At 37.2% G+C, this 24,331-nt stretch overlaps 1 protein-coding gene and 1 long non-coding RNA gene across 2 annotated transcripts; one reads left to right on the forward strand and one right to left on the reverse strand.

Annotated features, from left to right (window-relative positions):
- Window positions 1-650: 650 nt before the first annotated feature.
- LOC149026934 (exopolygalacturonase-like) lies at window positions 651-3,009 on the reverse strand. The gene is made up of 4 exons (XM_089153853.1): window positions 2,473-3,009; window positions 2,106-2,395; window positions 1,286-1,511; window positions 651-854 (listed from the first exon to the last, which is right to left on the reverse strand). The coding sequence occupies exons 1-4, from the start codon at window positions 3,007-3,009 to the stop codon at window positions 651-653; spliced, it is 1,257 nt and encodes a 418-aa protein (XP_089009979.1).
- Window positions 3,010-5,829: 2,820 nt separating this feature from the next.
- LOC149026935 (uncharacterized) lies at window positions 5,830-23,202 on the forward strand. Its single transcript, XR_016173726.1, has 4 exons — window positions 5,830-6,044; window positions 7,879-8,037; window positions 19,052-19,120; window positions 19,791-23,202. It is a non-coding gene; the product is annotated as an uncharacterized LOC149026935 (long non-coding RNA).
- Window positions 23,203-24,331: the final 1,129 nt, after the last annotated feature.

A 24,331-nucleotide genomic window follows, 5' to 3' on the forward strand; every position in this document is an offset into this window, starting at 1 on the left:
CCACGCGGTTTTGGTAGCCCCCATATCTCGTGTTCGAATCCCCTCTCTCCTCTATTTATCACATTTGACAATTATGTGCTCTTTAACTTGAACATTGGACCGCTACCGGCTTGTGTCCGGTAGTGGGAAGGGATCACAAAGAGCTCCTGCTAGACTAGCCGTGAGCCCATGGAAAACCCTGGCTGGCCAGTGACTTTTAAAAAGTCAAATCATGTGAATTTGCCTTTCCAAAGCTGATTATCAAATGCAATGAGACTGAGTGAAACTCAAGGATCAAATTTTAAATGGTTTTGAATTAGTAATGTTGTCTCTTAGTGTGATGATTATAACTTGTTAGACAAGTTTATTTTTTTTAGTATGAAAATATTCATTCGGTTTCCTTCAATTTTTGTTGCAACCAAATAAACCCACCGTCAAAGTTTGAACACTCACAAAGGGAATAAAAAATGTCATTATATTAACCCTTGACTCAAGTCAATACCAGTAGCAACACATGTTTATACAAAGGTCTCATATGCTTTTCTCCTTTCATAGTTGCAGCTTTGTTGGGGCCAGTTGAACTAGCACACCCAAATCTGCCTACCCAAGGAATCGCTCTTTGAAAGGATACACAAGCAATCAAAGACATTTGTGCAGGTGGACCAATTGAATTAGACTTTAAAGCACGAGGTTGGACTTTGAACACCAGAAGCAACACCTTTTGCATTCTTACAAATAGAAGTCACCTCACCTGCCGTAGATTTCAAACTAATACCAGCGAGCTCAACTCCTTCACAAGGTACAGCTTCACTACATGAGATGCTTGATCGCTTCCTTTGTGGGGGTCGTACCCTTGATGTTTCTGAACTTAATGTCTGTCAGCTTCACACGTGAAGGCTGTTGCATTGGGTAATGTCGACACATACCATTAGTAATCATGGAGACAATATAATTACATAATCGATCTTCAACTAAAAACATTAGGTAGAGTGATCAAGAACCCTTATTGCAAACTGATTGACCTACCTCTCTCCCACCAAACACAAAAAGGGATGGTTGTGTAAGAATACTTACACCAACCTAGCCAATGAGAGCTCACCCACGACCATACTTGATAGCCTTATTTGGTGGAGAGCGTCAATGTATTGATTTGATGAAATGAGGGCGGTTATGATAAGGTGCAATTGTGTTAAGACTTAGGAGAGAGATTGTCAAAGAGTCTATATTAGTTAAGATTGGGTAGTACTATCCCACAGGTGTGAAGTGTTATTTTTTTCCTATTTTTTTGGGCTTTTATTGAACTTACCTTAGAATCGCATTGTGCCTTGTCACAATATTGTTGGGTGACGATGATGGGATTTTTTACATCAGTCATGGTAATATCCTCAAATATAACATTAGAAACTGTGTTAGCTTCTGATGCTGGCCATGTTTTGATCCGAACGCCATTATCAGTACCAGTCAAGGTACAACCGGTCACCTTCAAACCGTTCACTGCCTTTTCACCTGGATACCTCCCGAGGCTTCCCAAGCTACAAAAGAAAGCAAAAAATAACATGATTAATGTCAACTGAAACAAGTCTCATCTTCCGTTTTTTCTTCTTTTTTTTGTTCGGGTGGGGGGGGGGTGTGGGGAGGAGGGGTGTGTTGGGGTGTGAGTGTGCCTAAACTTGAGCACAACCCTAGGAGCCCCTATATAAACCCAAGCCCATCACACCGCTGGTAGGGCCAACCTTACATTTAACCCTGCCCAGCCCAAGTGTAGTAGGTTTCCCAACAAAATTTTGGCCCTAACTCACCTTGGTTATGATGTGCCCATTAAGTCATGGAAAATACATTGCCCACAGGACCCTACTTGGGCTAAGCCCAAGCTTTAATGCACATAATTATCATGGAAATAGAAAAGCTTGTCACGGCCCATTTTATATTAAAGCCCGTATTTTAGTATATATGAAACCCATCCCACACCTAACATGAAGTACAGGCCCAGTCCAACCCTGTTTGCTCTCAGGCGGGCTTGGCGTAGTTGGGTTTTTCCTTGACACCCCTATATTATTTTAGATCATCTAGACAAATCAGTATGGATTTCTACGTAAGTATTTAAGCATGATTATCTTGTAATATACCTGATGCCATGACCCGGTCCACATTTCACATTGGTGACGGCAATGTTGGAAGTTCCCGCTCCAATGGACACGCAATCATCGCCGGTTCCAATCTCACTGTCAGTAACGGTGATGCCGGACGAATCACCAATGTGCACACCATCAGTATTTCGACTCATACCGGGGGCTTGAATCTTGACATCTTTGATGGTAAAGTCACTGCATTGACTGACAACCATGTGAAATGCCTTACTATTAATACTAGTTATGCCGCTTAACGATCCACCGGTAATAGATGCCAATTGCAAGCTCTGCAACAAAAGCGAAAGACAAAGGGAAATAAGTATCAAGTCTCCAATTGTTCTCATGTAAAATTCCAATAACTCACAGTTTGGGCCATTTTGCAATTTGAATTGGCACTGTGAACACAACTTGTGGCCCAAGACTTTTCTCCTTGACCATTCAGAGATCCACCGGCCCCATTGATATTCAACCCGCTCAAACCTCTGAATGTAATCCATGCACCATCAGATCCTGAGGCTGGCGGAGCTATTAATTTACCACTTATCTCAACATGAGGAGATTTGCTGCAAGGACCGGCAAATGTGACTGTACCAACCAAGAAGTCTCCTTTTGGGACCAAAAGGGTAGATTGCGCCGAAGATTTACAAGCAGCAGCCCATGCAGCAAGGAATGCCTTACTATTATCCGTTTTCCCGTCAGAGACTGCTCCATGCTTGGTGACATCAAACACTGTACCCCCTGGTCCCGATGCTGATGATGGTGACGTACCATTTGGTTCCGGTGTTGCTGATTGTTTTTTATCATTTGATTTGAGAAGCCGAAACTCAACGGTTCTGGCTTCACCCTCCCATAAAAGGAAGCATAATAAACAAATTAACATAAGATCCGTGCTTGAGCCCATTATTAATTTCCCCTCGCCAAATAAAAATAAATAAAAAATGTGAGCAAAACTAATGAGCTGGGATCAAGTAGAACCTTGGACCTTCTTTGGGACAAGAGGCTCAAGTGATCCCAACTCCAATGGATATCTGGTAGACTTGATTCAAGTTGTAATGCTTGTGGGTTGATTTGAAATTTATACCATGATTTTTCATCCTAATTTTGGCAAAATTATTTCAACCTGATAAATGGGAGAGAGAATTCCCTTCAACTTACTATTGTTGTAGATTATAATTTTGCGGTTGAAAATCGACATCCAAATATGGATTGGTTGCCCTTTTCGTTCGGAAGAAATAGAATTAAGAAGGAAAACGTAATATATGTTTTAAGGATTTGGATCCTCCACAGTGCTTAGCGGTTCACCAATCCAATCGACAACAAAGACATTGCCTTGTATAGCACTACATGTGAAACAAAGATCTTGACTGTCCAATGCGTGACCGCTCAACCTTAAACATAAAAGAAGTCTTACCCATGCTTAGTATTTTATTATTCTGTTTTAGTGAATATCGGTATCTTCTTTCTCTTGGTAAAAAGGAAGTCCAACACACTCTCAAAGAAACAAACAATGCTGCAAACCCTCTTGCAAGGTAAGCTTTAAAGCATGGTGTTTCTTTCTTTGATACTCCCCACCCCCTCTCCCCCCATAAGAAAAAATTATCATAAGAAGAAGAAAATTTGTTAACTGGTCAATTTTTGATTGACAATTCTTGATGTGTTGTGGTGGATTTAAGTTTAGATAAACTCACTTTACTCCTGAAAAGAAAATAAGAGTGATGGTTTGATATTTGAAAGTACGACGGTTGGCAAAATTTGTTCCATGGGCGCCTCACGACAAGATTTGGGTTGTGGTTCAAGGCCCAACTAGTCAAGTAGTAGCAGTTGGTGATCCCTTCCCACCTTTTTTTTTTTTTTTTGGTGAAGGATCCCTTCCCACCTAACTAAATTGGATCAAGTAAAATTATATCTACACGAAAAACTAGGCATTCCACAACAAGGAGAATATAAAGAGAACATCTGATTCACCAAAAAAATAGTATGACAAGTGACGATATCAGGGGAACCTTTAAACATCCCATTAGCTTAATTGGCATTCAACTTGGAGTACGGATCGTCTCCCCTCATCTGTGCTCTCCCGACGGTTTTTTACCACATAATACAGGGGCCCCCACAAGGTGATGCGTTCCAGTTTTTAAAATTTTTATTTTATTATTTTTTCCACTTGTTGGCTCCTAGGAGTGTCAATTTGTTGCCCGAACCATTAAAATCGAACCGCACCGGCCCATTATAGCCCGAACCAACCCGAACCAAACCTTAATGGGCTGTGTTTGGGCTAAGGGTGGCAGACCATAATGTCTTGGATTGGATTCGAACACATTTCCCTTATAATTTTCCTATACTCTCCCTTCCTTGAAACATGGTGTTAATATTCGTGAACTTCCGGACGAACAGTTTGTTTTCGTCAATAATATTAGGGTAATCTTCATCAGGACCCCCTGAGGTTTGGTCTATATCATTTTGAGTTAAAAAAAAATTGAGACTTTGCATCTGCCTTCCTTGTACTATATAAAAAATCAATTTAAGGACAAATTATCACTTCGATGACGAATTTGCCCTTATTATTTTTCTCTTTCTTTTTTTAATTTAAATTTTTATATTTTTATATTTTAAGGGGTTAAAGTTTATTAATTTACAAAATCAGACTCTCCTTCATTACCCAATTCCCAAATCCCTGGTTCTACCAATTCTAAATCCTTAGTTTTCAAATCCTAGTTGAAGATTAGGAAATGAAAATTAATGGGTGAAACGTAATCTCCAACTCGTGAGCAAGAGGTGTTTGTGTTTTGGGCTTAGAGAGAGAAGAGAGCCCAAAAGATGGAATTAAGGTACTTACAATTTCTACTGCTGCTGATGTTGTTTGCTCTTCACAAGTCCTCCGTTTCAGGTATTCATTCAAACCTAAATCCTCTCCAGTTCTTCCACCTATTTGAAATTTCATTAGAGACCCGAGACCCTCATTTACAACTAAATTTTAGCTTAGCCTGTATGATAAGCAGAATTTGAGACGCAGGTTTTTGTCCTAAAAATAGTGATTAAACAAAGGATTATCCAGCACTCTATAGAATATCTACTTCTACGATTTAAACGTAATCGTAAGTTCTTAGAGAAAGTCATTTCACCTCCTCTGCCAGAGCTCGTAGAGACTCCTCCGATCACTCAAACCGATGTCGCGAAGCAGCAAAAATAAAAAATAGTAGTAAGAAAACAACAAAATTCTAGGGAAACAATCTGGAGATCTGTTCACTCAACAAAGATCGCAACCGTAGCTCGTACGATCTCATCGATCGTATGCCATACCTCTACGTGCGCGTGCTCAAGGCCAAATGCACAAATGCAAAAGCTGATTCCTCCTAAATGCCCGGTGAAATGATGCAAGGTGATACTGACTTTCTCCAATATGAAGAACTCAAAGACATGGTTGCAAACTATAAGCTGGAAGAGGTCTTTCAAGGGATGCAAATCCTAGTTGGAGATTTCGTTTCACCCATTAATTTTCATTTCCTAATCTTCAATTAGGATTTGGAAAATAAAGATTTAGAATTGGTAGAACCGGGGATTTGGGAATCGGGTAATGAAGGAGGGTCTGATTTTGTGAATTAATAAAATCTAACCCCTTAAAATGTAAAAATAAAAAAGATTAAATTAAAAAAATAATATAATAAGGGCAAATTCGTTGGGTCGACGCGGGAGTTTCGAATTTTGTTTTTGCTTCATTCTTCCTCGTTTGTCGGTGCGACTTTGGTAAATCCCTGCCGGTTCGTCTTCCTTCCTCTTGTGCTAGCGAGACGTTGGTCTTTTGGGTTCGGTTTCGTGTCTTGTCCAGCAAGAGAGATCTGCGATGAGAGATAGCTTGGAGAAGAGAGAGGTGCGAGGAGAGGGCTGAAACCAAACTTCCCTTCTGCGAGAGACAGAGTTATGCAACATCAATTTCTTACAGTAAGTTTTCTTCATCGTCGACTCCATTTTTCTCCCTTCAAGATCGACTATTATTTTCTTCATCTTCGGATTACCATTATTATATATGTATTTTGACTGTCGTTTCAGTCACTTGACTGCTGTTTTGATTTGATCGAAATGACTTAGATTGTGGGTTTATTTTAACACATCGTACTTACATGGTCATCGTTTCATGTTGTAGTACTCTTTTTTTGGGTAGGAATTGGTTCATCTTGTTTTAAGGTATTTGCTTTCCTGACTATCAACGTGAGATGCAGACCAGTCAAGGGAACTAATTTTTTCCAAAGCATTGTATTTTTTATGGTTCGAGACACTGGAACCTGCTAAATATGGTTTAACTATTTGAACACTGGTCGATATTGGTTGAAACAAATGACTTTCTCAACTCCATCCATATCTCTTCTTTTTTTCCTGCAAAACTGAGATGTCTCGGTGTTTCTGACTTTTCACCTCATATTCTGTGATGATAAGCATCAACGGTGCTAAGTTTTTAAATTTAAATTTATGGAGTTGCATATAAATGAGGAGATAGAAGATTTCCTTATAATTGATATTGTAAGACTAGAACCAAAACTGACCTAATCCCAAGAAGGATCGTAGCAAAACCTCCAATGAATAAGGAATCATATGATGGATCCAAGTTAACTATGGAACTTATATGAGTGAACAGTTCGCTGTTGAAGAAGCAGTTACAGGCCACAAATTTGCAACCTGGTCTAGTGACTCTGGCTGTGGCTTTTAGAACTATGGTTTCAGGACTGACTTATTCGCTACAGAATTCAACTTTACCCTATTTTCTTATACAATATTATAACTCTTGTATCTCCTTCAATCAAATGTTAGTAGATGTAAACTTGTAGTTTAGGTTGATTTGAAGAACAACTCCAAGTCTGTAGTGTGATTTTGATATTGAACACAGTCAGTGGAAATTGGAGAGCAACATCCTTTTATGTTCGTGTTTCCTTCATTTGCTAATGACATTGTCATCTAAATCTTAAACAGCAGGGACCCAAGCAAGAAGTGATGATTTTAATGAGGATCTGGTGAGCTGTAGCTCCAAGGAATCTCTAAATTTATGATTTGAATGGTCATAATAAGCTGATCTTATACAGAATTTCTTTTTTGTATGGACTCAACCATTGAGCAGAGTGCGTTGGTTCGCTCTTTGATTGTCTATAATCAACTCAACCATCGAGAGAACGATGCTTCAGGTCTCCAGTTCCAGATGCCAGCCAATGTGTATCTTTGTTTCTGATTGTTGAATGTCACGTGATTCGGTTGAAGTACTTGGGTTGCTGGTTTGCTTCTCAAAGTAGTACCGTATCTGTACCCCCACCCCTTGAGGGTTCCCTGTAATATGGGCTGGTCTTGTTGGTGTTGAGTTGTCACTTTTTATGTCTATCTTCAAAAGAAAATTTTGGCTAATCCCCTGTTTCCCTACTACATGGACAAAGACGCATGGGTAGTTTTGCCTTGTAACCTCTCTCTCTCTCTCTCTCTCTCTCTTCTTCTTTTCCTTTCTTTGATGAAGTGCAAGTGAGATTCTGCACATTTTCTTTTATAATATTTAGTATATTGCAATTAAGACCTATTACACTTTTTTTTCTGTGGTGTTTTGATAATTTCCTTTTATAAAATCTAATTTAATAGAAGTATGGGGTTATCAATTTGAACTTCTTTGTAACTTGCTGTTAGGATTTCATGCATTGCTGTTTCTGTGTTACTAATACTGATGAGTATGCATCTAGTAGGCTTTTGATATTCTGATCAACCCATTTGGATTAACTAACACCTTTTCTTACATCCATGATAGAGATGGAAAACAGATCAAGTGAGGACCAGCGGCTGATGTTTCGAAACTGTTGTAGCATACGGAATGAGAGGGTTGGGCAAGAGATACCTTTACTTAAATCAAATGTCATGCAGAAGCATGTTGTATGGAAATATAGCATGTGGACTTCAAATCTTAAAGGTATTAAAAGACGGTGTGTGTGTGTGTGTGTGTATATATTTCTTCTTTTCTTTAGAAGTTAAAATTTTGAAATTTATTGATGGCTAAATGACATATTCAACATCCCCCTTTTCCCCCCTTATTAAAGTTTGCAATATAGATGTAGATGCTAAGATGCGTGTTGTATGGATATAGCTTGTGGACTTCAAATCTTGAAGTATTAAAGACGGTATATATGATTCTTTGGAAGTTAAATTAGGATTTTATTGATGGCTAAATGATATATTCAACATCCCCCTTTTCCCCCCTTATTAAAGATTACAATATTGATGGAGATGCTAAGATGCATGATATGGTGCTAGAGCTTGCATGGTAGATTAATTTTATTTAAGAATGTTGAAAAATGCATGATGTGATGCAACACCTTTTAGTTCACTACAAAAAAGGGCCTACTAGTGGTCCCTTTTTTTTTTTTTTTTTTTTTTTTTTTTTTTTTTTTTTTTTCTTTCTTTCTTTCTTTCTGCCACTAATTAGTCAAAAAACAGCCACCATTTAAATAGTTTATACCGCCACAAGTCCGCCACTAAAAGTGCTGCAGCCATTGAATGATGGTGGTTTTTGGTACTGCTCGTGAGACACCTAATTGGTGGCGGCTTTACAAAATCGCCACTAATCACGCCTATACACTTGACTGTTAAACTTAGACATAATTAGTGGGCATTAGTTGAAAACTGCCACCAGTTAGGTGGTGGTTTTTTATTTTTTATTTTTTTACTAAAAATCCACATATTTGCTTTTGTTATGGTATATGATTATACTTTTCATTCCCATAACACAAATACATGGATACAAAAATTCCAAGAAGGATAAAATATTCTAAGAACAATAATTTAAGAAAAACAAATGCAAAAATTATATTTATCAAGTTATAACTAAAATGATGAAACCTAAATACAAAGAATGTCTATTTAAAACTTGGTATCTCCAGCTAACTTGAACTTACTTACAACTCTTACTATTAACTCAGCCAAAGTTGTAGTACAAACATTTTCAAGATTAAAAGTATATCTCACCTGGGACACCAACTATTGCCATAACACCCCCGGTCTTCAAAAGTGCCTAGTATGAATGGTCCCCAGATGTAGTATCAACAATAAAGTCCAAAGACTTTTCTTAAAACCTATAAGGACCTATTTGGTTACATGAATCCAGAGATTTCAAATCTTTTGATTCATGAATTCGAGATTTATATCCGTTTGGTTATGAAAATCCCTAGAACTCCGCCAGTGTTTTGCTGCCGGTCCCAAGCCCGGGTAAAGGAGGAGGGTTGGTGCGTCAGGTCGGCAGCCGGCACCGGAAAAAAATCTAGCCAAACCTTTTTTAATGGATTCGACCTTATATGATAAAAGCTATGCTAGGGCGTTCCCCGACAAAAGAAGCAACGCGCTACATTATGGCCCGGGTGTAGTGATAAGTGGGCAAGGGTTAGCTAGGGCGTCCCTTGTAAGCGACGCGTCGCATCGGCGCCCGGATGCGGTGATAAGTAGGCAAGGGTTACCGCGCCATGGACGAGTGCGGGTAAAGAAGCTAGTCCATAAGTGTAGGATTAGATTGACATCTTGGAACATAGGATCTTTAATTGGTAAGAGCTTAGAATTGATAGATGTTATGAGGAGAAGAAGGATTAATGTAGCTTGCATCCAAGAGACTAGATGGAGGGGTAAAAAAGCCAAAGAGTTGGATGACTTTAAACTTTGGTATACTGGGGATAAAACAAATAAAAATGGAGTGGGTATAATAGTGGATAAAGATTTAAAAAATGATGTGGTGGATGTTAAAAGAGTGGGTGATAGGATTATTGCTATCAAGCTTGTAATGGAGAAAGAGTTCATAAATATAATTTGTGCATATGCACCTCAAGTAGGATTAGATGAAAGTCTAAAGCTAGAATTTTGGGAAAATATGGATGGATTAATGCAAGGAATTCGTCAAGGAGAAAAGATTATCATAGGATGTGATTTAAATGGACATATTGGAAAAGATCAAAGAGGATATGAGAGAGTGTTCATGGAGGATATGGTTTTGGAGAAAGGAATGAGGAGGGGATTTCAATTTTGGATTTTGCTACTGCGTTTGATCTATCTATTATAAATACTTACTTCAAAAAGAGAGATGAACATTTAATTACTTTCAAAAGTGGACAGCATAGAAGCCAAATAGATTTCTTCCTAACTAGAAGGACTGATAGATTGTTGTGCAAGGATTGCAAGGTGATACCGGGGAAAGCTTAAGCGCACAACATAGACTTGTGGTCTTGGATATGTGCTTAGTCCCAAGAACACATAAAAGGTCCAAGGTAAACTATCCCAGAATAAGATGGTGGAATTTGAAAGGAGAGTACTCTAAATCCTTCGTTAATGAAGTAGTCAAACAAGGAAAATGAGATTTTAAAGGGGATACCAATGCAATGTGGAATGAGATGGCTATGTGTATTAAGAAGGTGGCTAAAGATGTTTTAGGTGAATCAAAAGGAAAGATCCATTCTTATAAAGAGACGTGGTGGTGGGATAGTGAGGTTCAAGCTGCCATTAGGAATAAAAAAGCTAGTTTTAAGACATGGCAAAGAACTAAGGATGTTGAGGATCTTCAAAGGTATAGGTTGGATAGAAATAAAGCTAAGAAAATTGCAGGAAAAGCAAGGGAAAGGAAGTATGAAGAATTATACAATAAGTTGGGCACAAAGGAAGGGGAAAAATCTATTTATAAGATAGCTAAGATGAGGGATAGGAAGAGTAGAGATCTTGACCATGTTAGATGTATTAAAAATGGAGATGGTAAAGTATTAGTTTGTGAGGAGGATATTAAGAAAAGATGGGAAACCTATTTCTCTAGTTTACTAAATGAGCATTCTTCAAGCACTTATGTTTCGGACAATTACACTTTCCACCAAGGCACCAATGTCCGAACTTATATACGTAGAATTTCGACGTTCGAAGTAAAAGAAGCTTTAAGGAGGATGAAACTCGGCAAGACACAAGGTCCTGATGAAATCCCAATTGAAGTATGGAAGAGCTTAGGAACCCATGGACTAGTTTGGTTGACTAAGTTGTTTAAAAAGATTATGAGCACAGGGAAAATGCCAGATGATTGGAGGAGAAGTGTTGTGGTTCCAATTTACAAAAATAAAGGAGATATTCAAAGTTGTAATAACTATAGGGGCATTAAATTGATAAGCCATACGATGAAATTATGGGAGAGAATAATTGAAACCCATTTGAGACATTTAACTACAGTTACGGAGAACCAATTTGGGTTTATGCCGGGAAGATCTATAACGGAGGCTATTTACTTAATTAGGAGACTTATGGAAAGGTATAGAGAATGTAGGAAAGATCTTCATATGGTATTTATTGACCTAGAAAAAGCTAATGATAGAGTCCCTAGAGCGTTAATTTGGCAAGTACTAGAGAAAAAAAAAGTGTTGCAAGTAAATATATAGATATAGTTAAGGATATGTATGATGGTTCGGTGACTAGTGTTAGAACAGTGGGGGGACAAAGTAATGAATTCCCGATAAAAGTTGGGCTACATCAAGGGTCAACTTTAAGCCCATATCTATTTGCATTGGTAATGGATGAATTAACCAAAGACATTCAAGATGAGGTCCCCTGGTGTATGCTTTTTGCGGATGATATTGTGTTGATTGATGAGACCCAAGTGGGGATTAATACCAAATTAGAATCATGGAGATTAGCTTTGGAATCAAAAGGCTTTAAACTTAGTAGATCGAAGACAGAATATTTAGTTTATAACTTTAGTCATGATTGGGCAGATGATGAGGTGGTTATATTTGACGATAAAGAGATTCCTCAAAGTGATTGTTTTAGGTACCTAGGTTCAATCATAAGTAAAAGAGGTGATTTAAAAGATGAGGTTTCCCAAAGAATTAAAATAGGGTGGATGAAGTGGAGAGGTGCGTCCGGGGTCTTATGTGATCGGCGTATTCCATTAAAGCTTAAAGGAAAATTTTATAGGACCGTTGTTCGACTAGTTATGATGTACGGTGCAGAGTGTTGGGCTGTTAAAAAGAATCATATAGATAAACTCAGTGTAGCAGAAATGAGGATGCTAAGATGGATGAGTGGCAAAACTAGGATGGATAAGATAAGAAACGATCATATTAGAGTTGGTCTGGGAGTTGCTCCCATAAGTGATAAACTTAGAGAAAGTCGTTTGAGGTGGCACGGCCACGTTCAACGGAGACCTATAAATGCTCCTGTACGGAGAAGTGATATAATCCATATTGAAGGAACTAGAAGAGCTAGGGGTAGACCTAAGATAACCTTAGGAGAAGTGGTGAGAAAGGATATGTATAGCTTAGGCCTTGTATCTAGTATGGCCTCGAACAGAACTAATTGGAGGGCAAGAATCCATGTAGCCGACCCCATTTAATTGGGACAAGGCTTATTGTTGTTGTTGGTAATGAAAATCCCTAGATTCATGAAATCTAGAAATTCACCTTTTTCCACTAAAAACGTGAATTTGTAGATTTATGGGTATGGGGAGAGATTTCACCCCTACTATAAAAGAGCTAAACATTTGCACATTCACAAAAATCACGTCAACAGAACTCTCCGACTTTCAAACTAGACGAAGAGCTCTCTAGGGTTTTCGAACAATAGAGAACTTCCCAGATTTCTTCATCTCCTCGCTTCAACGTTCTCTCCACAACTGTTTTGGTCGAAGGTAGATCTTGGTTTTCATTTCTACTTGGTTTTTCGTCTACTTCCATTGATATCCTCTTCTCATGGTAGGGTTTTGGAGCGAAATAACGAGATTTTTGTTGGAGCACATTTTCTTGGAGCAAATCACAGATAAAATCTATGCTTCTTCTTCTTTCTGCGTTTTGTAACCTTGCTATCTTTCTTCTTCTTCTTGCTGATTAAATGAGAATAGACAATATACACTGCCATTACTTTATGTTGAAGTATAAACACTTGGGCTATTTACTGTTCATGACACTATTCACGTGAACAGTAAAAAATATGTTTTTACTATTCACGGTACTGTTCACGTGAACAGTAAAATATGTTTTACTGCTCACGTGAACAGTATATGCTAGTGATGCTACTCTACTTTCTATTTCTAATGTTGGAGTCTTGCTACATAAGTTTTGAGATTTTAGAAAGCATAGTTTCTATTTTGGTAGTAGTTTCTATTTTCAGAATTTTCTATTTTAGGAGCTAGGAAGTTACTAAAGTTGTAATTTTTTGTTTCCTTTTTCTAGAGGGCAATTACTTGTCTCTCAAGTTGTATTAGATTCATTAGAAGCTATAAATAAAAGGGCTTTGTGATTCTAGACTCTTAAGCAAGAATCACAAGCCTCTTCTACTAGTTCTTCATCTCTCTTCTCTTCTTCTTCTTCTTCTTCTTCTCTCTTTTCTTTGTTCAAGTTCAGCTGTTGTTTTGATTATTTAATGCTTGTTTTCTAACATGGCATCAGAGCAAGTTTAATCATAGGGACTGTTTTCTCTCTTTTGGCTGCCCAGTTTTTTTTCCTTTTTCTTATCTAGGGTAGCCCCAACCTTCGCTGCAGTAATTGTGCATGGCTGTCCTTCTTCTTTAACTTTTGAAGCACCAAGTATCTATGTATTAATACTATAAAAAAGCCCTAAGCTTTCTGGGGATATGTCTACCTATTTGATTCAACTGAGGCTGCTACTACCCTTTTTTTGTGTGCAAATCTGAAGTTCAATCGCACTATTATCGATGTCTTGGGATTCCTCTTGATTCTTGCAAAGATATGCCCATAATTCGGATTGCAAGACCTAAGTATTGTCTTCCATTGTTTGTGCTATAAGTTTAGTTGCAAGTTGTATACTAGTACCCTTGTTTCATTGAATTTATCTCTTCTGAAAAATTCTGCTGCTACCTTCTTGCTTTACTACTTCTTCCGTTGTTTATTTCAAAATCAAGTTTAGCCTTCTTTTTATCTAATACTTCTACAAAGACCTAGAGGACTATTTTTCCTTCATATCGAGATCTGTTAGAGTTTCAAATCTAGCAGAAGTTTGCTGCTATGGTTCGAGATCTGATATTATCTGCTACTGCAGCAACTGTTATTGCACTTCTTCCAAGTGGATTGCTGCAATGACTACTGCAATTTTGAGATTCCAAGCTGGTTCAATATATTTTTTTTCCTGATCTAATTTGCTCCTGCCTAAGGGTTAGCGGTGGTCCAGAATTTTTTTCCCCTTTGGTGCACAAGACTTTGTGCTGTGAGACGATTTTCTGCTGCTTGATCAACTTTTATTGGTGAATAATACACTGCTCATCATTAATTGTCCACGTGTAATGCTACACGTGAGGGGGAGAATGGTACCTTATTCTATATCTACTCAAGATGTGCTGATGGATATTATTTGTGAAGATCTTTGTCCTCAACCTATGGCATTCTACAACGATATCATTACATGTCTTTACCTATATTGTCTTTTACCTTAGCTACTCGGTCCGTAATAACCCATACTACCTTACGTACTTGGTCCGCATTAACCCATACTATCTTTTACCTTACCTACTTGGTCCGCATAACCCATACCTGTTTTTTACCTTACCTACTTGGTCTGTCCTTTACCTTACCTACTTGGTTCACAATAACTCATATTGTCTTTTACCTACCTACTTGGTCCACAGTAACCTATATTGTCTTTTAGCTACCTATTTGGTTCGTAGTAACTCATACTACCTTACCTACTTGGTCCACAGTAACCTATACTGTCTTTTACCTACCTATTTGGTCTGTAGTAACCCATACTACCTTACCTACTTGGTCCACAGTAACCTATACTGTTTTTTACCTCCTTACTTGGTCCACAGTATTTAATATTGCCTTATACCTACCCATACTTTACCTGTTACTTGCCTTCTTGTGAAGCGTTTATATGGACTTTGGAGTTACAATTTTGAAGATCTAGTGTGGATATTTCTCCCAACTACCGGCATTATATGGATAGTGTCTTTGATCCTGCTATACTTATGGACTTTGTTTGTTTTCAACATCGTCGATTGTTCTCAATATTAGATGGTTCTATTGACATGAAGAATTAAAGTTTTTTTTTTAAGTTGGTGTTGATTATCTCCTGGGTGAAGTTTTCTCAGTGTTTATCGACATCTGCCATTGCTACACGATTCAAGATTGGTTCTACTTTTCAAGTTTATTCGTATTGTGCAAGCTGAAGTTTTCTTTGTGTACACTCCAGCTTGAGGGGGAGTGTTGAAGTATAAACACTTGGGCTATTTACTGTTCACGACACTATTCACGTGAACAGTAAAAAATATGTTTTTACTATTCACGGCACTGTTCACGCGAACAGTAAAATCTGTGTTACTGTTCACGTGAACAGTATATGCTAGTGATGCTACTCTACTTTCTATTTCTAATGTTGGAGTCTTGCTACATAAGTTTTGAGATTTTAGAAAGCATAGTTTCTATTTTCAGAATTTTCTATTTTAGGAGCTAGGAAGTTACTAAAGTTGTAATTTTTTGTTTCCTTTTTCTAGAGGGCAATTACTTGTTTCTCAAGTTGTATTAGATTCATTAGAAGTTATATTTAAAAGGGCTTTGTGATTCTAGACTCTTAAGCAAGAATCACAAGCCTCTTCTACTAGTTCTTCATCTCTCTTCTCTTCTTCTTCTTCTCTCTTTTCTTTGTTCAAGTTCAGCTGTTGTTTTGATTATTTAATGCTTGTTTTCTAACACTTTATTTTTGTTCATTTATTTTGGATTTTATTCTTCATGAGTAGAGCACCTTCTCCCTCTGTCTTTTTGTGGGTGCTGGGGGACGATTATGGTCTTGGTCCTAAGAAATTAGGGTAGAGTGCAGGGGCTTAAGCACTTATTTTTTAGCATGTATCAATAAAGAAAACAAGGTTTTTTGGCTAATGAAAAGAAGATATTAAGGGATGGTTTGATGCAAAAATTTGCAATAATTGTGTGAATGACTGGTTTTTAAAAACTTTGAGGTTTCGGTTTTGACCATAATTCGAAACTCTGCATGTTTCTGAAGACCATTTTGTTTGGTCATATTTTGACAAAAGAATTTTAGGGAAACCCTCATTAAGCAGTTCTAAATATGCATTAGGAATGAAGAAAAATCTTTTAATATTACACAATGTCAATGTTTGCTAGTCTCACTATATCTGTACAAATGTAACTAATAGTCAAGTAAAAGTGTACAACCTGAGTAACACCCTACTCAACTATTCCTCAATTTCTACATCAATACTATTTAGAGCTCTAGAAGGCTTGAAACAATTTGGGAAAAATGGGTTTGCATCTAATTTTAAATCTTACCCAAATCTTGCTTAGATTCAACAAATCAGTGCTGTAAATGCGTTGTAGTAGTCTTGACCCATTTTCCCACCAAGAAATGAATGTGGTTTTGGAAAAATATGAAGTATGGATTGGAGTTTTCCACCTCTAATTTGTTAAATTACGTGAAACTCACAAGATAGGTCAAATTTATCTTGTTTCAACTTTGGTGATGCTTTATATGTTTGTATTTAAACTGATTCAAAACCATAGCTTTTAAGTAGAAAACCTGCATTCTGACTGAGTCCACCCAATTTTGCTTCAACCATTGTTGAAACTGAAATAATTTGTAAAACATCGGTGGTTTTTTTACTGAATTTAGCTCTAAAAGGGGAGGCCTTTGGTGAGGCATTTTAGATCTTTGGAGACATGCGACAGAACCTGCATAAGCCTTTAGGCATGATGCGTAACCCTGATTCTTTGAATGCCCCATGAAAAGCATTTCAAAATTACAATCAGAAATGCCCCGAGTAAGAAAGAAGTTAGAATATAGGGAAATGCCCATTTTTAGTCCTGTACTTATTTATTTATTGTGATTGATTTTGTCAAATGGACTCTCTTCTTTTAAGAAAATGTTCTCTTTCATTTTTTCAAGTCTTCCTGGTTGATTCCAAACAACTCCCGGTTTGTTTTGTCGTATTCATTTTTGTTATATTTTTCTTGAGATAAAATTAATTTTTGTTCTATTTAGGTAATAGAGGTTGATACTTTATGTAATCATGAACCACTAATTTATTGGCAACATACAATATAAGTTTCATTAGTCTCTTGCTTCTTCTTCTTGCTGACTTATGATTGTTGAAGCTATTGACATCTCTCAATAGTTCTCAACCCCATTTGTGATCTTGGTTGAGCTGGATTCCAATTGAGTTTTCTGGATTATATTTAAAAATACATAACAGTAAGAGGTGCTATGTACCCTCAAGTTTGTCGACCTAACTATTGCTTTTAGGAGTTTTGAGTCTAAAGCTATTGACATCTCTCAATAGTTCTCAACCCCATCCTATTTTTGTACAATTACAAGATGTCTATTGGTAGTGTCAACGATCGTTCAGGATTGTATTTGAAGTTTAGCGAGACAATATGCAAATTTGGAAGGCAAGCCTCAATTAGGATTGCGGGGGCATCATCCCAACTTCAAAATCGGCTATATCAATGCTATGAAGCCTTTCCTGGGGTATGTGGCTTCTTTAAGTGGTGTGAACCACTAGAAGAAGTAAGCACATCCAATCCTGCTTTTGTTATGCATACAAGACTGGAAGAAGACGTAAAGAAGGAAGAGCTGAAAGGTTTGAAGAAAAGGTTGAAATAAGTAGAGAGTAAGCTAGAATTTTAACAAAATGCTATGGTTGTCATTGTGGTTGTACTTCTTCTTCTAATCATAGGAGTGATGCCATGTCTCGTTAGGAAGTTGTAGTATGTAATTTGATTAAGGATAGAAGATATGCTTAATATTGTACTGAATTCGTGTCATATAGACTATGTAATCAATTAGGGTTGCAATGAAACATTTTCATTTGTTATCTTGTCTTATTTGTAATAACTGTCTCGCGTTATCACTACTGAAATGGATTACGAGAACAATGATGAACAACTTAGGAGATAGAGGGAGGAGTTAAGGAGAAATGTGTATGAAATAGTGCATCTTTTAGATTGAAATTTCCAAAATATTTGATATTTTGAAATGATACGATACAAATTTTTGAAATTTGGCATTTGACAATTTTGACATAGCATCTAATTTTGACATTTGTTAATCTTAACTCCTCAATTCAAGAACAATATTGGTTGGCTGAAAGGAAATTTGAAATTTCAAATGCTGAGATTTTCTTAAATATAAAAGTTTGAAGCTTGCTGCGGTTAATGCATTGTTTCTCCTTCATGGCTCTAAGTTAGGTTACTATAGAAATTCCTAACATATTTCAGGTATTGCAGTTAAAATTGTATTGTGCTTTCCTTAATAGGGTTAAAATTGTAATGTGCTTTCTCAATAGGGTTCCTATTCAGGTGTTCGTAACAAATGGCATTCATGAAAGATTTTTTTTTTAAATATTTTTGTAAGTGGCTATTCTATATTTGCAACTTTTGAACTTGGATTTTGATGGTATGCAATATTTTAGCGTTTATTTCTTTATGTATAACTATGCAATTTCTTTTAGTGCTCTGTATTGTGTGTACAATTACTCTGATAAAATTTTATTGTAAGTATAATTATTATCTCCTCTCTATAGACTATTACTGCCCACATATCTCTTGGAACTAAGTTGTTTTGGTCTCATGAGCGCATGTGGCCACACTTTGGTGTTGGTGCAAGATACGACACATGGAATGATGTATCAATTTTATAAGATCTAATGATTCTTCTATAATTTTTCTATCTGCCGTCTTCTATATGTCATTTGATGCACACCTTATAGAATGTGAAAATGATTTGAAAAAACAATAAACACAAATTTTGGTTGGAATAAGTATTGTTGGAAGCCTATTCTATGTTGTTTGGATTAATTCTCTTTAATAAGTTGCTGTTTTCCACATTCACATAACCTTCCTTTTAGAACTATCTAGAGCTAGCTAGATTTTGGTTCTCCATGGTTACACTCCTTATCTGGATAAAGAAATTTATTTTTTTTAGCTGAAATGCCTGTTTGATCCTCCCTGCAGATTGTGGTTGGACAATTTGATAGCAGCAGTCCAATAACTGTTAGCTATTTTTGGGAGCCATATTAAAAGGTAGAGCAAATTGCACTCGCACCCCAAAATGGAGGCCTTAAAGCACTGACACCCCACTTTATGTTTAAAAAACACAAGGCCAATCCGTTAGTAGGGTTATTACTTGGTTAATCATATTTTTGCAAAGACTATCATACCCTTGACTTATTATTCAAGAAATCTATTCTCATTTACCAAAAAAAAAAAAAACTAACTTTATGGACGATTGGGAGTTCAACCGTTTCACTTTTCTTTCTTTTTTTTCATTTTTTTTCTTCTTTTTCAGATTTTAGTAAGGTCATTTTTGGAATTACAAAAAAATTAACAATGGGTTAACAGTTTCACTAACGGAATGGACTAGTGTGTTTATTGAATTGGGGTGTCAGTGTTTTTTAAACATAAAATGGGGTGTCAGTGCTTTAAGGCCTCCATTTTGGGGTGCCAGTGCAATTTGCTCTAGATTAAGCAAATAAACTCTTTAAGAATTTTGTTGTGAATTTGGTTCCATTATCTTATGTTGCTGTCAACCATGCAACTAGGATCTTTGGCTGCTGATTTTAAGGACAACTACTTGTCAGGAGATGTGGCCACAAGTTGTGGTTTTAATTACTACTTTCCCAAGGTACTTAGTTAACATCCTGTGTAGCATTATTGATGGCAAGTCATGGTCTATGTAAATTTTTAGTTGCAGAGAGAGCTGAATGTGAAGCTAGATTGGGATTCCCGTAGATATTGGAAAACCCGTGTATCTTTTCTCGTACAAGAACGGGTGTCCGAATCGTTGAAGTCTTTCATGCCTGAGTGGTGGAAGAAGGCTTTCAGTATCTTTTTTTTCTTTGTTGAGGTGAGATTTTCTTCAGTTGATCCCTTTACTTTTTTGGCAGCAGTCTAGGGATTCTAGGGTGGGTAGTTGGTTAACCGGTCCCAAAAAGATAGATGTATTGGTTATTAGGTTGATATTTGTCTAGCCTCTAGCAGGGCCAATCAAAATGTCCACCATAGTTGTCAAGGCGTCGCCTCGGCTTCTGGGCTCCTTCGGAACACCTCAAATTGGAGTCACCTTATTTTTAGGCAATAAGGCGTCCCTTTTTTTTCTTTTTTCTTTTTTAAATCACGAGAAAGATGCCTAATCGAAGGCATATATTGAAATACTTATTAGATTCCGATTGTAAAGTATGTATTGTTTGAACCTCTATGCATATGTATAATAACGCTACATGTGATCAAATGTTAAAATAAAAATAAAAACAAACAAAAAGTCGAAAGAGAATAAGTTCTTAACTCAAGTCTCACACTCTCACTCTAATCCCTAATCTCTTTCTCTCTTCCTCTCTTCTTCTCTTCCATTCCTGCGACGACACTTCGGCAAGCAGTGGCCAGCGACAAACAACTTCTTCTCTTCCTTTCTTCTCATGACTTTTTATTCAAGACCTATGATGTGTGGTTTGTAGTATGTTGGATGACTTGAGGTAGTGTGATATTAGTTTTTTTATTATATAAGATATGATAGATTTAGAGTGAATGAGATGTACACTAACAATTTCACTTAAAACGCCTCAACCGCCTCAAAAGCGCCTCGGAGGGCGCCTCGTAGACTCATCGCCTCAATTAACCTAAACCGCCTTGCATCGCCTTGTCGCCGTGACAACTATGATGTCCACCATGTCGACAACTGGGGTATGGAACTCGGTGTTCCATATAACATCTTTTATACCCGTCTGTTTTATTTAATATTTTTCTTCTCTTGTGGTTTGGTGGGCATGGGACAAGTGAACCCAAATATGGACTTCACTTTCAATGTGGCTAAAGAGAAAAGACTAACAAGAAAGGGAATATAAGATTCCGAGCATTTAGGATCTTTTTTTTTTGTTGGTGTAATATGAAGGCATTAATAACCGTGATATTTGTGATTATTGGTGTTGCCCTAGCAATGGAAAAAATTAAAAGATTGTTGTTCCCAACTAGAGCTCCATACCGGGGCGAGACTCTTCGTGGCCAACAAGAAACACAGAATTATTGGGGTATCTGATCATATTTGTCGAAAGTAAATTAGGTAGAGTAGAAAGGCATTCTTCGGGTTGTGTAAATTGGTGAGGAATAGGGGTCTTATGTTTGATAATAGGCTTGTGAATTTGGAGGAACAAATGGTGATGTTTTTGAGAGTACTTGGGTTGAACCATTCGAATTGTGACCTTGGTCATCGATCTAGTCATTCCGGTGAGACTGTGAGTTGACACCTGAATTTTGCTTTGAATGCAATAATAAAACTGTATCCAATACTATTGAAGTCTCCATGCATGAGGGAGTACCAAGCTAAATATTATCTTTTCTTCAAGAATTGCATTGGTGCCATAGATGGATCTCTTGTGTCTGCAATGGTAGGGGTGGACAAACAAAAAAGGTTTCGGGATAGGAAGGGAGACATTATTCAAAATATCTTGGCTGTGTGCAATCATGATCACACGTTCACTTATATCCTAGCTGGTTGTGAAGGTTCAGCCTGAGACTCAAGAGTTTTGTATGATGCCATACATAGGAATGGAGAAAGTTGACTAAAGGTACCTGAAGGGAAATTCTTTTTTGTTGATGCTGGTTTCCCTAATAGAAGGGGCTTCTTAAGACCGTTTCGATGTACTCGATACCATTTGAAAGAGTGGAGGAACCGTCATAATCACCCAAAAATCTGAAAGAATTGTTTTAACTTGAGACATTCTTCTGTGAGAAAATTCATTGAACGTACTTTCGGTATGTTGAAGAGGCGTTTTAAGATTTTGAGAGTCCAAGCAAAATACCCATTCAAAACACAAGTGAAGATTGCTATAGCTTGTGTTCTTCTGCATAATGTTATTCTTACTCAAAACACTTACGAAGAAGAACTTCAATGGGTTGGAAATGGCGAATCTGATGATGATGATGAAGATTCAAGCTCAAGTGAGGATCTAGAGAGCAATGAAGAATCTGATGAAGACTCTCTTATTGGCAATCATCAAGTTCAAGATGATGTTGCTTTCAATGCAGAACATTTTCGTGATGACCTCGCGCAAACAATGTGGGATGCCTTGGATGGAGGAGTTAATTTGAACGAACTTTCTTAAATGGTGTATCTTATTGAAGAATGTAAAAGCCAAATCATGCCTGGCTTAGTTCCCTTATCGATGTTTCTTTTGATGCTCTTCAGCTGCTGTTGTTTAATGTTTCTTCAAACTCTACATGAAACGGGTAGATGTATAGTTGTTAATGCACCTGCTGTTGTTTTTTGTGTAATGCATCTGCTGTTCTTTAGTTGTTTTTGTTGTGTAATGCACCTGCTATTCTTTAGTTGTTTTTGTTGTGTAATGTACCTACTGTTGTTTTGTTGTGTAATGCACTTGCTGTTCTTTAGTAATGTGATGGACAATTGGGTAACTGAAACTAGTCTTGGAAGTGACTCACTGAGAAAAAAATTGAGGAGAGAAGATATGGGTGAAGAAACACTGATGAGTTTCTTCATTGCCCTCAATTTTTTGTAACTGTTTCCCAAAGGTCTTCCCGTTTCTTCTATTCAAACATGCCTTGTTTATTTATTTTTCTGAATCAAACTGCCCTGTTGGATGTTGATCTTTCATTTCACTGCATGCTGTCATTTTTTAAGCTGTACACGATACTCATAAAATGATCATTTTGTTTAATTATGCTTATTCTCTTGGTTCAAATATGTAGAACTGCGTTTTGTTAGGATAAGAATAAAAAAGTCAATTTTTATAGTCAATTTTAAGTGTGGCCATGAGCATGTATTTGTTGCAGCTTGTCCTCAGCTTGGTAATCTCCCTGGCATACTGAACATCTGCATAAGGTCAAAGGGTGATTTTAAGTGAGAGATGGAAGATACAGATTAGAAGGTCAGAATGAGAGGGGAAAACCAAAACAGAGTGATCTTAAATCAGCCTATGTTAGTTATATTGGGTTTTTATTTTGATTCTTGTAATTTGACCACATTGTAAAAAATTATTCACCTTTTTTTATTAGTTGGATGACTTCAATTTAAATAATCAAACAGGAAAGCTGGCACTGGTAAGAGCCAGATTGATTAACCCAGTTTCAGATCTGGTTTAGACTAAGAATATAGAGGCAAGTGGAGAAAAGGCATTGTGGGGGGGGGGGGGGGGGGAGGGATGTGTGTGAAATGGGGAATACATTAGGTGAAGGGGAATATAGGGAGAGCAGGCAAGGAATTGAGAGTAATAAGAATTTTGTAAAGGGCTGTTGCAAGGAAGACTCCAGAGTCAGAGTAGAGTGTGCCAGGGTAGGTTGTAGGTGAAGGTTTTGTTAGTGTTTGAATGAAATTCTTAGGTGATTATCTTGCTGAACTCAATCTTTTCATAGCATTTGCAATTCTCTTATCTCTTCAAAAGCAGAATTCTGGTTGTGCCCCTCAGATGTGTTGACTGCCCAAAAATTGGTTTCTTGTTGGTTGGCAGAGTCTTTTTCATCCCTTCTAGTTCAGGAATGCCTTTATACTTTGTTTCTCATTAGGCCTCATGCATTGCACATTCTTTTCACTTCAGCTGTCCTCGTCTTTCTTCTTCTTGAACCCATCTGATGTATTTCTGCTTGATAGGTAGATCTCTGAAATATGGTAAATAACATGATAAAATGATCATTTTCTTTTATTATGAAAATAAAAACTTCATCTCAGTAATATGTAGATACCATCTCTGTACTTGATCATAAAATGATCATTTTTTTTTATTATACTTCTTTTGGTTCAATTATGTACAGTTGCTTTTTGTTATTTGATGGTAGTGTCAAATGATCATGAGTCACAAGCCAGAAAAAAGAATAATGCCAAGTGGTGAAGACCCCAGTCCAACTATTTGTTAGAGACCTTCGTGACCCATCATAGGTGCGGCAAAGGTGGGGATAACGGCCTTGGGCCAGCCCACTTTACTGTAATTGCAAATAGGATAAAAAATGCTCTACACACTGCATATGAGCCACACCGAATAAAAAACCACTACCGAGTGTGGAGGTTGAGAATTAAAGCTCTGATGGACCTAATCAAGTGTAGTGGCCAAGGATGGAATGATCAAAATTCATGTTTCGATGGACCAGAACACCTATGGGCTGGATTTCAGGTATGAACATTTTATTTTTTAATCAATAACTTTTTCATCATTTGCATTCAAATGGTTTTGAAAATACATTTTTAGCAACCAACATGTCTATATTACATTTGTGCAGAAGCCCGAAGAG

Source organism: Hakea prostrata, chromosome 1 (genome assembly GCF_041222555.1).
Source record: "Hakea prostrata isolate BN-2017 chromosome 1, UWA_Hpros_2, whole genome shotgun sequence".
Lineage (NCBI taxonomy): Eukaryota > Viridiplantae > Streptophyta > Magnoliopsida > Proteales > Proteaceae > Hakea > Hakea prostrata.

What these genes read in the sequence shown, in the direction of transcription:
- LOC149026934 (XM_089153853.1), bottom strand. Translation starts at nt 3,009, where the DNA reads ATGGGCTCAAGCACGGATCTTATGTTAATTTGTTTATTATGCTTCCTT. An exon ending in GGACCGGGTCATGGCATCAG is followed by an intron (nt 1,512 to 2,105) that starts GTATATTACAAG and finishes TTTCTTTTGTAG; the next exon opens with CTTGGGAAGCCTCGGGAGGT. An exon ending in AGGCACAATGCGATTCTAAG is followed by an intron (nt 855 to 1,285) that starts GTAAGTTCAATA and finishes TGAAGCTGACAG; the next exon opens with ACATTAAGTTCAGAAACATC.